Source organism: Aricia agestis, chromosome 19, assembly GCF_905147365.1.
Source record: "Aricia agestis chromosome 19, ilAriAges1.1, whole genome shotgun sequence".
Lineage (NCBI taxonomy): Eukaryota > Metazoa > Arthropoda > Insecta > Lepidoptera > Lycaenidae > Aricia > Aricia agestis.
Window position 1 is genome coordinate 6,854,064 of NC_056424.1, and position 16,368 is coordinate 6,870,431.

Sequence of the window (16,368 nt, forward strand, 5' to 3'; positions counted from 1 at the left end):
ATATATATCTACCCTGACTCTACTATTTATAATCCAAGTTAATTTAGAGAACACTTCAAACAATCTCTTTATGAATATTGTTTTACTGGAGAAATCATAGGAATAGTAGTGAAATACTCCTCTAGTGAGAAGCAGTCTCACTAGAGGAGTCTTGAATCACTACTTAAACTACAAAATAAACCATTATAGAGGTAAATAATAAATATATTATATTAATAACAGTAATTATACTGTACATTATGTCAATCTTTTAGCGAAGTGGTGTCCCCTCTTTTAGGAATCGTGTATTTCTCAAGGCAAAAACTAGGCGTTGATGAAAAGTTGTGTCGGTACCCAACCCACCTAAATACGTTTATTGCAGACTATTACAGCCCATAGAACAAGGGTGGCCAACACGCGGCCCGCGGGCCACATGCGGCCCGCCGTCTGTTACCTTGTGGCCCGCGGAGCCGAGCACATTTTTTTAAGTAAAAAAAGTTAATACTAAAATAACCTTATCATACCTACTATAAAAAGCAAACAAACACTTCTTTTACTTTTAAAATCAACACATGCTTTATCTACATTAAGTGGGGCTGACTTTAAAATAACGTACTGAGCCCCCGCTAGCCTCGCAAACTAGAGTAGAATTTTACCCCGGGCTGCGGTGCGGCCCGGGGTAAAATTCTACTACCGAATTTTGACCCAAGTGTCGAAAAGGATGGCCACCCTTGCCATAGAGGTTATATAATTTAAACGTTGGTAAAATCCTAATGATAGGTACGAAACGACATACCTAATATTGCAACGCTGGGGCTGACTAGTAGCTAAGTTAGTCCCTATTAGTATCAAGTGTCCCTTCTACATGTCTTATCTATTCTATGATGAATTTAACAATGTATATTTAGTTATTTTAAAAGAGTTGTTCAGTTACACTGAGTCTGTTAAAGCTTTACAACGATTGTTATATTTCTTCTAATGTTAATTTAAGTGTTAAATATGTTTCTTAAGTGTTTATTGTTGTTGTTTTACTTAGGATTACTAGATGGATTAAGAGGTGACTATTGATTTTTTTTTATTAAGAAAATCATGGGACAAAATTAGCTAAGTAAACCTTTTAAAAATTACATTTAAAATTTGAGATTTGATTTTTTATCCTCTTCGTTTTCAATGTCGGTTACGAGATTGCAAGCATGGTCCATGGCCTATATGGTGGCTGTTGAGGATTTATGTATTAACCCACAAAAAAAAAGAGTTACAAACGCAGTCGTCTTCTTAATTATCTAAAGAACACACCTGCATTCTTAATATAACTCAATACGTATTTTTGTACTATGATACAAAAATGTTTAAAAAGCAATCCATATAATACACAGCTTATTTTTTGTTTTACGCGCCTACGGTCTACGGTGAAGTCGCAAGCAAGGTTTTGGCAGTCTGGGTAACAATGATCTACCTACTGCCTCCTGGGCTTTAAAATATCCAAATGCGTGGTATAGTTTTCAAATTTTACCTCTGCACTAAAAATTCCATGCCGTATGTAATATACAGATATAGTTCTACCATAGTTTTGTCGTTGTCTCGTACGCTTAGTAGGTCGCTTGACGGTAAGGGCAAAACTTTGTTTAATTTTAACATCTGCAGTCTGCTTCTATAGAGCGGATGATTTAGTACCTAATCAGATTAGTTTTTAAGGCCTAACGAAAACAAAATTATATTATAACTTATAAGCAAATACCTTTTAAGTCAATGATTATAACTTATAAGTTATAAGGTTGACATGACTCTTTTTGTGTCTAATAATAATAGCTCCCACACCGGTTTCGGTGACGGTGGCCGGTTTCATTGAAACCAGGCCAGCTACGCAGGAGTAATTTTATAGTGCCCAAGTATGTGCGCAGTACACAAGAGCACTCTCTATTCCTTTACTCCCATAACCCAGTGGGACGGACGACCGACACGACTGGCGAGAGATCAGGCGCAGGACCGACTTTTTACATGCCCATCCGACGCATGGATCATCTTACTTGTCAAACAATCAGGTGATCAGCCTGCATTGTCCTAACCAAACTTGGAAATAACATGTTTCCAACGCGGGAATCGAACCCACGACCTCCGAGTCAAGAGCCGCGCTCTATACCACTAGACCACGGAGGCGTCTTTTTGTGTCTATCTGTGGCATCGACAAATCGATTTTGATAGGTATAATATTGTGTAAAGATTCGTTGTCTAAACTTTTTTATTAGTGAGAAGTAAGTTATTACTTATTAGGGAGGAATACATAACTTGAGTTGTACCTACTCAAGAGGGTTCCATGTAGGTCGCATCAATACTAGTATAGTGCATTTCTCATTTTACGAAAATCTCGCACTCCGCACTCTCATCAAAAGTTATTTACAAGCTATTATCATCGTGTGAAATAATACAGTTTTTTCCATATTTTTTACAATGTAGTTTATCGGTCGGAAGTGGACTTGTCCTCGTGTGGGATTTCCGTCTGCGGCGGGCGTAGGTGGACCTTCAGTGACCGAGCTCTTGAAAACATACATACTTGTAAAAACATTGATATGAGTCCTTGGTACTTGTAGACAGTAAGTACGGTAGGTAGGTGAAACAAAAAAGTGACAAGCAATAACCGAGCTTATGATGAAATGTTACAAAATCTTGATAACGTCACCTTAAAACACAACGTTATGGACAGTGAAATGACGGTTATCAGGTTGGCGAAATCTAACAAATGTTATACCTACACGCCACACGACAAAGACTCGATTAAACCCTGGTCGATGACAGGTGGAGAATTACCAAAATTCATTAATTATTTTCTTCTATTCTTAATCAGTTTTCGGACAGTTCACTTCAGTCTGACACGTAGCGGCAAAATATATTGACACCCCTCGCTGAAACATGTAGGTTACTGTGTCAGTAAAAAGCTGCGTTTCCACTGGAGTAGGAGCTCCGTTGTACTATAGTAAAAAGAGGGAAAGTAAGTTATACTTCCCCTCCTTTTACCTATTACCTCCTTTTATTACCAGCCTCTAAAACTCGCCAAGAGTTTGTTGTGTGCCGTACGTGGCGACGCACTGATACTATGGCGCACACATACAAGCCGCGCGCGGTGCCTTTGTATGAAGATGACTTACTTCCCCTCCTTTTACTATGGTTGTACGGAATGTGTTTTTAAAATACTATAGAATCTCTGCGCTAATCCAGATCGCGCCAACAGATATTTTATTGGTTCTTAAAACTACTTCTCTGCAACACACCATAAGGCTGCGTTTCCACCAGAGATGTGTTGCGGGGAATGTGTTTTTAAGATCCAATAGAATCGCTGCGCTGAGCGAGGTCACGTCAATGAAGCGATTCTATTGGTTCTCAAAAACACATTCCTCGCAACACATCTCTGGTGGAGACGCAGCCTTAATCGGGACCTTAAGGCTCAATTCACACCGGAATGACAGAGGCGAGTCGAGCAGTTTCAGTGTCATATGATTTTAAACTTTATCTTCATTTTGTAATACGTAGTATCGCTTGAGAAATCGCCGCCGCCGTACGTATTACAATAATGAAGATAAAGTTTGAAATCATATGACACTGACACTGCTCGCCTCGCCTCTGCCATTCCGATGTGAATTGAGCCTAAGTCATAATATCCACAGCGTCTTACCCCGCGCGGATTCGAGTGTCGTCCACGTGCACCATACCCACCCTGGCCAACGGCAAGCTGAAGCTGCGGCAGCGCGGGCGGCTAGTGCGGTTCCAGTGTAACCCGCAGTACACGCTCGTCGGCAGCCGCTACGCCAGCTGCGTCAACGGCCGCTGGGACGAGCCGTTGCCTGTATGCATACGTGAGTATTTTGAAACGGGAATGGCAGAAGATGGTTCGGTTTCAAAACGGAAGGCCTAGCTTGCAACTCTGGATTTATGTATAGGCAGTATAGGTCATGGCCTACGGGCGGCAGCATCCTATGGTATCCTAGGGGTCCTAGGATGGCGGCAGAGTACATAGGGACGGCGAAATGAAGGTGGCCTATACTCATGAAAGATATAAATCCGGCCCTGCTAGCTTGTCTGATAGGTAGAGATTTGAATGACGATCTTCAAAATATTATAATTGGTAAATTAAGCCTTTAGCAATGGGGTTACCGCACCGCAAGGTGCTGGTGCGCTTTGAGTAAATAAAACGAATTATTTTAAAAACTGCTTAAGTTTCAGTCAGACCAAGATGCAAGAATGTGTCGAGTCGTGGTATCAGACAAGTTGATTCATTTGCAAATGGTGGACTAACGTAATTTGTTCGCGGTATGTCATACCCAGCCAACAGATCATACATCCCGGGATGTATAGCTTTACATTATATTAATGTATCACACACACAACAGGTAATGTAATGTATCTTTCCCTACATTTCAATGCTAAACGCCCCGCTTGGCGCACATTTCAGCTGCTAAAGTGTTATACAGGCTGTTCTTATTTTTAATGTTGTAATAATATGGCCTTTCGAGTTACTTGCTATTAGATTTACTAGATAGTTCATCAGAAGATGATTCGGATTGTAATTTTGATGCGCGCATTGTTACATATTGTGTCAAAAACAGAACGATGTGGCTTGAAGATATTTGATTCAAAATATAGGCTCTGGGGAACAGACTGCCTACAGTTCCTGCTGTGAAGTGCTGTGCTAAGGTGGCAAGTGGGAACACTATGTGTATCTGTCCATCATACACTTAAGACATATAATATAATCACAGAAATTTTTGAACATCCTATGAAGAGAAGAGATGTATAGTAATATATAGAAATATATTGAGATGTATTTAGATGTATCAAAATATTATAAATGTATATTTTCATATAGCTCTGTATCTTAAGATACGAACATGTAAAAATATACATTATAGCTGTTGTGTGGTCTCCTGACGATTAGTATAGAAAGATGTATCGAGATTAGGGTTGCCAGATGTCCGGTATTTAAGCGTACAGTCCGGTATTTTCGAGTATTAGTAGTACCAACTTGTACTTGTACTTTTTGCGACCTACCATACAAACAACCCCCCCCCATTTGGGGTTGTCCGGTATTTTTTCGTGACTCACCTGGCAACCCTAATCGAGATGTATCGTGCTATAATATACATCTTTACATTACCTGCTCTGTCTGTAACACCCTTAACTGAATTGACATAAACCGGCCAAATGACATAATTTGGAATAGGCCTGTCTATGAATAAACTTCTTCGATGGTGTTTTTTTATGTAAACGCGAATAGTGCGTACGTTAAAATTCGGTGTTCGGTTATGCGATCCTTCCCTTGATCGACTTTCGGATAATCGATGCTGCGCTGTAATAATAAACAAACTATATCATATCGCAGGTCCCGGGTGTGACGTGATGGGCATAGACAACGGCATGTACATAGAGCACTCTGCGGCGTGGGTGGTGTACTTCTGTTTGCCGGGCTACTCGATGCTGGGCTCGCAGGTCGTCTACTGTGACGGCAGCAAGTGGAACGCTACGGCGCCAACCTGTGTCGGTAAGTTAGATGTGATACTTGATGGCTGTCAATTTAAATAGCCATTCGAAATTGAACTCTGTTTACTTTACAAGATGATAGACGTTTCAATGCCACAGATAGAATTTCAAGCAGAATTAGTGCTTGTTCAGACACAGCGGGAACCGCGCGGTTTGGCCTCGTGCGATTTAAACGCTCGCAGTTTATTGGAAAGGCAATGTTCACACGAGAAACGCGCGGTCCCCGCTGTGTCTGAATAGGCACTTTTGCGTGGCATAAACCGATCTTGCAATGGAACGTAGGTATATCTTCTTGTGTAGTAAGATAAACACAATTTTCAAAAATCTATCAGCATATTATCTGATTGCTATTTTTTGGCACTACTTGTTGTAAAGTTTACAATGTACAGCCATTCTATTGGCAAACAATTAGAACCAACTAGACGCTACATAAAATGTAGTTTACTTCTTTAAGACGAGTGACGAAAAGTCGCACTCTAACGCGTCCATAAAGTTAATATACCTAGCGGAATAGAGAAACAAAGGCCTGAGCAAGAGAGATGTCACTATCAGTAACACTTCGTGGTAAAAAGAGACGTGTGATACATTACAGCAGCACTCTTTTTTTGACATCCAGTCGGCACGTGCCGCACGTTGACAATTTAATGCCATAGAATTCATGTCCAATCATGCTTGTGTAAGTGTATACGTACACATACTTTTCACACAGATGAAAACCAATTTCGGTTTCGTTTGACAGCTCGAGATTGTTGCTCTATTCCGCTAGGTATATTAACTTTATGGACGCGATAGAGTGAGAGATTTGATACAAAAGACCCTACCGTCCGGGACTCTGGTGGCAAATATCGAAAACATTCGCAGACAGAAACCAGCCGACGCAGTTAAGTTGTGACTTCGAATCAGAAGACCTCTGCGGCTGGGTGCAGGACGAGCTGCACAACTTCGACTGGGAGAGGAAGTCCCGGAAGACGCCCAGCAGCTTCCTGTTCACCGGGCCCTCCTGGGACCACACCCTGGGCAGCGGGAATGATGGTAAGTCACTATACATAACTAAGTGATAATACTTCAGGGTGTCTTTGAGTTCCCTATATTGAATTCAATGTCAAAAAAAATCTTTTTTCAACTTTTGTATGGAAAAGTTCATGACGTGCGGGAGCTTGCCCATACAAATCACGAAAAATGTTTTTTCTTCTTTCAGCGCCGCTACTTTCACAGTCAACTTTGTACAAGGAACACATACACGCCCTAAACTATTATCACGTATAAGTGTGTATGCGTCCCTTCACCCTTGTATAGAGTTCACTGTTAAAGTTGCAGCGCTGAATGATCAATTTTTTTTTTATTTGTACGGCCAAGCGCTCCCGCTTTATGACTTTTTCCATACAGAAGTGAAAAATAAATTTGCTCTTTCAGCGCTGCTACTTTCACAGTGAACTCTACATTCATGAGTTTAAAGTATCACTTAGTTTTGTCAAACTGGCCAGAGACCTTATACAACCTGAAAAGGAAACAAGAAGACTAAAAACATGACAAATCCTAGAACTTGACCAACGCCACTAGACTCTAACTTGAAAACCCATAGGAGGCAAATACTGAAATGCCCCAATAAAAATATCCTAACAGCCAAAACATCTGATTATGACGACGTCGATAGCAGATTACAAGATTGGAAAAAAACTTAGTTTTGTCCCTGTATAGGACCAAAGTTAATGTGTACCATAGATCTTTCTTTCCTCAAGTTAATGGGACCTTACCCTGGACAGCGGGAATCGCCTTGATCACACCTACCGAGTAGAGTGGCGATACAGTACTCTCGGCCAAGTACTCGGTATGTTCTGTTTAGATGTGCTCGGCGGAGAGCACTGCACTGTCTCGCCACTAAGTATACTCGGTAGGCGTAAGGGGCTTTTTTTTTAAGGAAATAACGGGGCAAACGAACAAACGGGTCACCTGATGGAAAGCAACTTCCGTCGCCCATGGACACTCGCAGCATCAGAAGAGCTGCAGGTGCGTTGCCGGCATTTTAAGAGGGAATAGGGTAATAGGGGAGGGTAAGGATGGGATGTGAAGGGAATAGGGGAGGGTAGGGAAGGGAATAGGGTAGGGGATTGGGCCTCCGGTAAACTCACTCACTCGGCGAAACACAGCGCAAGCGCTGTTTCACGTCGGTTTTCTGTGAGCCCGTGGTATTTATCCGGTCGAGCTGGCCCATTCGTGCCGAAGCATGGCTCCCCCACGTCAGAAAACCTAAGTTTTGTACCCTCGGCCCTATTTTTTCCCAGGCTGTACCGCTCGCGTGTGAGATTCGTGGCATGATAATTGGGCTCCAGGCTAAACCTTAATCAATTATCTCAGATGAAATAAACTATTCCTGGCTATGTAATTATAGTTTGATTTTGGTTTGTGTCACTAACTAAATTTAATTACGCCTTAGTTTGTTTGGCGAGCTGACTCGATGTCTGGTTTTTAACAGACTAAAATCGAAGCCAACAAAAGTAATATAGTAGTTTGCTGGTGACGCCTAAACCGATAACACTAAATGAGATATTATCAATTGATTTTCTGTAAAAGCAACATGCACTATACAGTATACAATGTACAATTATACATGTGTTTCAAATAAGGTATACCTACTAAGCCGAAATATATAGAATATTGATTCTCATAGAAACTTTGTTGGTCACGACTCACGTGATTTTTTACTATAGAAAAGGAAACATTTTTGAATTTTATAAAATACCTAGGTAACACTGAAAATGTTTAGAAAATGAAAAACGGCTTAATGTAGAAAGTTGCCAATACTTTTATTGTTTTTAGAAGTAATCTCTCTACACATCGTCACATTCGATGGAACCACCGAAAAACAGTGGGTCCAGTCTTCCTTAGGGGTCTCTTCTGTGGTATTTTTGTACGCTTTCATCGCATCTTCAGGACTCGTAAAGCGAGTACCTCGAATTATATCTTTATTTCTTGGGAATAAATTAAAGCCGCAGGGCGCCAGGCCAGGACTATATGGCGTATGACTCAATATCTCAACACGTGCCATAGTCAAATATTCAACAGTCCGTCTCGCGGAGTGCGCTGAAGCATTGTTGTGGTGAAGGAGTGTCCTGCTTCGAGGGCGCTGCTGTCGAAATATTTCCAAGACGACAGGCACACAGCGATTGACATACCATTCTGCAGTAACTGTCATTTCATCTTCTAGTACAACTGTCGCAAAATTACATTTCCGACTAAATGAGGCAATTCTTCTTCATCATCATCTTTTTGCCTTGACTTCTTCCTTTCTTTACCTTAGTTGGCCAAACCTCGAACGGAAACACCCCTTTTTTTTATCTGCTGGTAGGTCACTCTTTTATCTCCCTCTATCATGCGTCGCACAACACTAATGATAACTTCAGTAGTTGCTGTTAAAGGACGTCCCTCACGCGGATCATCACTGAGATTGCTACGTCCACGTTTAAACTCACTAAACCAATTATTGTAAATAGTGACACGAGATGGGGCTTCATTATGAAATGGTAATAGCAGCCTATCAAAGCTTTGTTATTGAGTAAGCCCACAACGAAAGTCATAAAAATCATTAACTGAAAATTTTCTCGCGTTAAGTTAATTTTCACGAGTACCGTAACAAGAGTTTTAGATTTGCTGCCAATTCACCAAAACAAATGACAAATAAATGTTATATACCAGATTATGTTACCAAAGAGTTCTAAAATTGTTATTTTAAAAAAGTTTTCATTGGTAATGTTTCTAACTAGCTAGTTCTAAACACTTTCAGTGTGACCCACGTAGAAGAACAAAAGTTGGTCAGAACTCACAATGGCCTTCTGATTCACTCCCTTTCGGCTTAGTATACCTTATTTGATATGTATAATGTACATACATCACTCGTAGCCGTGTTTCAAAATTATTTTCAGTCATCAAGCTAAATTTTACCAAGAGATAAATAGGAATATTTATTTTCAGGTCATTACATGTACATAGAAAGTTCGTCCAAGTCCGAGAACGACACCGCCCGACTGATATCTCCCGTCTTCAGCGGCGCTCGCGCCAAGGACGGCTGTTTCTCATTCTACTACCACATGTATGGAGCGTAAGTATTTATTGTAATTATGTTTTTTTTTTAATTAAGTATTTAATTTGGGGCCGTCTATGGGCTCTGCGCCCATATCCTTTTCTGCTATCTTTGTATTGTTTTTCGCACCAAGGATAATAATTGAAATAATATTATTAATTGTAATAATTGTGTTTTATATTATATTACTTGTCTATAGCTTGTCTCTGCCTGTAGGTGTTTGCCTGTAGCTGTAGTTCCTGAACTGTTTGAATGAAAGTCGGTTAAGCCTTTTTAAAAGTTTTGTGTGTGGGGGTTAAAAGTGGGCATGATTAACATTCGGTTACTTGAGTTGTGTTTCATATTAAAGTGCCTCACTAGCACTGAACAAATTTAAATGTATAGAATATAATAATTATACATATTATAGTTTTAAGCTATTGAATAGATTTTATATCAGGATCATGAAATTCCGTAACGAAAAAACCTAGCACTCCACTCATGACATGGTGTTTGTATGCGTGCGACTAGCTGTATGCGAATTATAATTGCATAAATCGATAAAAATGCTTTACCACGGTAGTGCCCGAGTGCCACACGTATTTTTTTTTTAGGACGTGCGGTGGTCTAAGGGTATATCAGAAACCAGACACTATGATCCTGGACAACTTACTGATGATGTCGGAAGAGGACAAGAAGAATTACATCCTGTTCGAGAGATGGGGCAACCTGGGTGACGTCTGGTTACACTCTGTCACCAACCTGACAGATTACAATGACAGTTTCCAGGTATTTGCAACAATTTTGCAACAATATTGTGTATTTTGGTTAAAAGTTAAAACCAGAACTAACAGAAACGGGGACATATGTTTTTTCTTAACTTGATTTCATAAAAAGTTTGAGAAAAAATCAAAACGGACAATGTATGAGTGAAAGTTTATTAAACTAAAGTTAATGAATGAATTAATTAATGCCCTTGAGTGCCGTAAGATGCCGTCTTTTAAATGTCACAATAAAAGTAGCCTATATTATTATGTTAATTCAGGACCTATACTACTATGGCAAATTTTATCAAAACAAGCTCAGTGGTTTTTGCTTGGTGAATGTTTTAAACAGTGCAGGGGTATGAAGATTTTTATATGAAGCCTGGCCGACCTACTGTCCGCCATTATGTTTTTCCGCGTTCACGAATATTTTCTGCAAAAATGGATAGATAACATCAATACAAACAATAAAATATAATCTTCGACAAAATCGCGTAAAGTGTATTTTTTTCGAATTTCGAAGATTTGAGCTGCCAAAGTTAAATTGGTAAAACTTAACCTTAAATAGGTAAAACTTTGTAGCTCATATCTTCGAAATGTGACAATTTACGTGGTTTACTCCAAGATTAATTTTTGTTCGTATTGATGTTAGCTATTTTTTTTTAATTCGTGAACGCGAAAAACACAATAGCGGACAGTAGGTCGGCCAAAATCGTCATACCCCTTTAAAGTAAATGTGTGATAAAAATTGTAATCATTTACTCATCAATCATTTAAAGGTTAACACTAAACCCTTTTTAGGTTTCTTAATTTACCTGACTTTAAAATACATTTTCTTTTCAGATTATCATAGAAGGCATTCGCGGCAGAAGCTACACTAGCGACATCGCTATAGACGACGTGGCTATACTACAGGGGGAGAACTGTACCCTGCCTGAAAACCCCACCACACCCGCTATTCGTAAGTTATAATAGATTTAACTGCCGCACTCAGAGCCTATATTAATTACTTAACTGTTAAATGCAGATTTTGACATAGGCTTCAAACAATATCTTTCAAAACCGTCATTTAATTACAGGTAATTAATTAATACTAGAGATCGCCCAATGGTCGAAATTCGACCTTAGTTTCGACGACATTAGGACTACTACGGCCTATATTGTGTAAAAACTTTATCATATTTTTTTTTCAACTCTTGTCTCTGGGACTCAGCTGATCTCAGACTGGCCGTGTAGCATTGTCTAATAGTATCTAAGATTCAATAAAAAAAAAACTATTATCCATTTTCAATTTGTCACCTTGTTGTCAACAGACTTCAACCATAAATAAAAGAGTATAATTTGTATGTTCACTCAAAAATCTGTCATTTTTCCTAGTGTGTGTGTGTTGTAGTGTGTGTAATGTTTTATTTGTTAAAAAATGTATAATAAAAGCATAATTTCAAAATAATATTAGCTCGATGCACTCCTTCACCATAACTGTGCAAAATTTCATTCACCTACGTTTTCCCATTTTTCGTCAAAAGGGATACAAAGTTTTTGGCTCACGTATTAATATATAGATTCGTGTCTGAGTGACACATGACAGCTTTATCGTGACATATGACAGCAGACACGATAGACCCTAAGGCTATATAGCGGCACCTGGTGGCAAATAGAATTCAAACACCCTCATTCTTAATATAATGATGTTTTAGCGGACTCCTGCGCCGGTCGCTGCGACGGGCCCAACTCGGATGACAGCATGTGCGGTTGTTCCACTGACTGCTTCGACTTGCACAACTGTTGTCCTGACTTCTTCGACCTCTGCGTTTTCGGTTATGGTAAGTTTGCGCTTGGTAAAATCTATTTAGGTATCAATGACTTATACTATACGAGACTACAGACTTTTAGTCGGCCGATAGTTTGGCCAAGTTGGGGTTTCAGTACATTATTATCGGCCGATACACATCGTTTAGTGTGCGCACCTTCATACATCTTCGTACTGATTAAGCTTTCGATTAAACTATCGGCCGACTAAAAGTCTGCAGTCTGCGGGGGCTCTAAAGCAATTTATTTATAAGGCTATGAAAAAAATGTTACACTTCCTAGAAAAACTTCAGGGCTTATGTTAAAAATGTTGAAGTGTCTATTTTTCTAAAAAGCCTAACACGCTTAAAACCGTTCTTAACGAAAAGCGAGATATATATTATGTCGCAGCCGACTGGTTTAAATAGCTGTTTAATCAAACAGCTAGCCCTTTGACTGAACAACGCCATTCCATCACACGGCTATACATCGTTTAGCCGACTTGTTGACTACAACGTTCGGCTCCCTCTGTGTTGTGGTCTAAGATCTAACCCCCCGAACCCCCCTTTCGGGGGACTGCGTCCATCCATTTCATAATCCCGTAATTTCTCCTCGAATATTTGTTGAAATTTTGATTCACTCGTATGTGCCTCGACAATTTTTGTCTCTTTAATAACACTTGTAACTTTTATTAACTACTTTCTTTCCGAAAAACAACCACAAACATCAGCAAACACCTGCTAGTTGACGCCATATTGTAAATAAAACGCACCTAGCGCCGCAGCGGTGCGCGCTGAACTACTTCAATTAGACGGCGGCTTTTGAATCAGCTGTAGTGTTGGAACGTTTTGAGCGACTAAAATATTCAATCTAAAAGCTAGACGTGTGATTGAATGGCGTTGTTCAGTCAAAGGGCTAGCTGTTTGATTGAACGGCTATTTAAACCAGTCAGCTGCGACATATACATTGAGTTTGGATTAGGGCAATAGGTCATTACTCATTAGTGTTTTATCACGGAAAAATGTATGGTTCCCGTGCGAATTACTAGTTGCTGTGTAACTAAGATGTAAGCAACATATAGTAAACGAATAAAGCAATTTATGCGAAAATCTGTCTCTTTGAGTCTCGGGAAGACAGAAGTCTATGTTACGAAAAAATGTACGGTTACCTAGCGATAAATGAATGGTACGGTTTCCATGCTATAAATATTACAAAGAAGTTTGGAGTAACATCTAGTATGTTATAAAGTTCTTATATTCTTGTATAAGTTGCAAGAGCTCTTGACCGCTATTCGAGAGGTGAGACACTTTACAAGTGCACAATATAATCACACTATACTGTTTAAATTCATTTTGATTTCTATGTTAACAAACATTTTATCCGTCTAATGCTGACCATACACCATCCTTCCTATCGTCCAATCGGCATGACGCTACCGATTGGATCAGTTAGAACTGACCGTGTGTGGGAGTGGATTGGCATGAGTCATGCATGCAATCATGGATGGTGTATGGCCACTATAAATTAACGTGTGCGTATTTATTGCGTACGTGATATTTAAATTAATAGTATTACAGCTACACATAATATTTTGTGTACGTTTAGAATAAAACATATTCAGTACACTCCCCCTTGTAATAAAGATATTATTTAAGCGGGGTATAATTCAAGGTCAGATAACTTTATCATGTTTTATAATCATGTGTTAGACAAAGATTACATAGAATTTGTATAGTTATATTTATGTAAATATTCTTATTAATAAGAGCTTGAATGTTTTATTCTAATGAATATGATTTGAATTGATTTTTTAGATCAAAATCCTGTGTCAAAAGGAACGACTGAACCACCGCCGCGTACACAGAAGTTGATAAATTCTACAACAGATGCCACTGAGTCTACTACGGCGGTTATCACCTCGACTACTACGACACCAAAACCCACGACAACGACACCAAAACCCACAACAACGACACCTAAACCCACTACAACAACACCGAAACCCACAACGACGAAACCAACGACAACTCCGAGACCCACAACAAAACCCACGACAACAACCACGAAACCCACAACCACAAGAACAAAACCCACAACCACACCGAAACCTACCACAACGACAATGAAACCAACACCAAAACCAACACAAAAAGCAACAACTATAAAACCGACTCCCAAAACTACAACAAAACCTGTCGTTAAAACAACACCAAAGACAACAAGAGTTACACTTACAACACTCTCAACTAAAACAACAAAACTTACAACAATCACACCAAAAACGACAACAGACAAACGCGAAATTCACGATGAGGAGATGCGCAAAGAAAGGAAAGAGAAGACAATAGAACTGAAGAAGTTGATCAAAGATGAACGGAAAGGTAAAATGTTTTATTTGTATGATAATAATAATAACTCCCACACCGATTTCGGTGACGGTGGCCAGTTTCATTGACACCAGGCCAGTTACGCAGGAGTAATGTTATATTGCCCAAGTGTGTGCGCAGTACACAAGAGCACTCTTTCTCTCTCATAACCCAGTGGGACTGAAGACCGACACGACCGGTGAGAGATCAGGCGCAGGACCGACTTTTTACATGCCCATCCGACGCATGGATCATCTTACTTGTCAGACAATCAGGTGATCAGCCTGCATTGTCCTAACCGAACTTGGAAATAACACGTTTCCAACGCGGGAATCGAACCCACGACCTCCGAGTCAAGAGCCAAGAGAAATAGTTATCTATCTTTGTTCTGCTAAATTTATTTTAAATGCTTATCTTAGATTTTATCAAACAAAATATTCAAAATGTACCATCGAAGAAACTGATACATAGGCAGTTGACAGGTCTGGTTGTGTCAATTCAATATTAGTCGTGACTCGTGATCCTGATGGGTTTGACGTAACGCGACCAAATTACGTAGGTCCGCCAACTGAATTTGAATCAACTTCTCTACTACCAACTACATAATAATAATGAAGGACTTACACACTGTGTATCATATAACGGACAGCAAAAACGTAAAGTTTTGTCCTTGTCTGTCAACAACACGTCTGACGTATCAAACAAGTACAAAACGTTGTATAAGTATCACATATTATTAGGTATAGGGAATTTAGTAAAACCACGAGTTAGAAAAACTATGGTGCATCGGAGCGTTCAATAAGTAGACTGTCACTTCGCGTGCGACTTGCGTGCGGCTTTGGTTGCGACTAGGTTGCGACTGGGTCCCGGCCACGGAGCTCATACAACCGTGGTCCTGGCCCGCAGGGAGTCGGGCTAAGGGCCTGAACCTTTTCCTGTGGGAACGCTCTTTCAGCACCTAATCTTTATTTATCGAAAGCATACAAATCACAGAGTGTTAGCAGTATTTTAAAACCAATACAAAGAGCTTAATATTAAACTTAAGTATAGACCATACATTCAACAGTAAACACTGTTTCTTACACAGAACTAATTCTAATAAATTATCATAACTTATGGCCTATGGTGTAGTGCGTCGCCTACATTAGGTATGTACACAGACTAGATTAATTTATTAGGAAGATAACTTATGGTATTGGTCCAACATGGTCTAAACTCTAACGTGAAGAACTCCTCATAAAAACCAACTCTGCGAGCGAGCAAACTGACTCCAAAAAACTTTTTTTTCAGGTCCCAAACCCGGCATGAGCGGTTTCACAGTGACTGTCATAACGCTCGGCGTTATCATGAGTCTGGCTGGCGTTGTCTGGTTCGGTCTGGCGTCCAGGACAGAGAGAGGCAGGATAGTCCTGTCCCGCCTCCGAGGCAGGATAAGGAACGACGCCGAAGTACGTTTCCTGTCGGCTAATATGGAAGAAGATTAATAAATATGTTAAGAGTATGTTTCTTTTGATTTATTTCCACTTGGGTTTTCTTTGATGAAGTAACTAAAGAAGTATAGTTCTAAAGGTAGTGGTAGTAGAAATAATAGTAGATAGTTATAGTAAATAGTAACTAATGGTAGATAGTAGAAAAAGTAGTATGACTAATGTACGGACGTGGAGTTAGCTAATTTAACTCTACGTGTTTTATTTGTATTGCTAAGTACTCATATACGGTTTTGCTCGATAGTTGTACTCCAAATCGAGTAATAATTACTGTCTGGACCGCAAAACTCACAGCTCGAAGGCTCGCATCCAACCGCTCTTCAACCGCGAATTAAATATATCGATTTAGAACAAATTTAGAATAAACTATCAAGCAATGCTGAATGTGTGGACAAAAT

At 39.7% G+C, this 16,368-nt stretch overlaps 1 protein-coding gene across 1 annotated transcript; it reads left to right on the plus strand.

Moving 5' to 3' along the window:
* The first annotated feature begins 915 nt into the window (after window positions 1-915).
* On the plus strand, window positions 916-15,984 carry LOC121736519 (MAM and LDL-receptor class A domain-containing protein 2-like). The gene is made up of 10 exons (XM_042127763.1): window positions 916-1,036; window positions 3,639-3,827; window positions 5,351-5,509; window positions 6,370-6,540; window positions 9,478-9,604; window positions 10,180-10,354; window positions 11,173-11,290; window positions 12,027-12,152; window positions 13,932-14,498; window positions 15,774-15,984. Exons 1-10 carry the CDS (start codon window positions 979-981, stop codon window positions 15,965-15,967), a joined length of 1,884 nt encoding a protein of 627 aa, XP_041983697.1. The 5' UTR covers window positions 916-978; the 3' UTR covers window positions 15,968-15,984.
* Window positions 15,985-16,368: the final 384 nt, after the last annotated feature.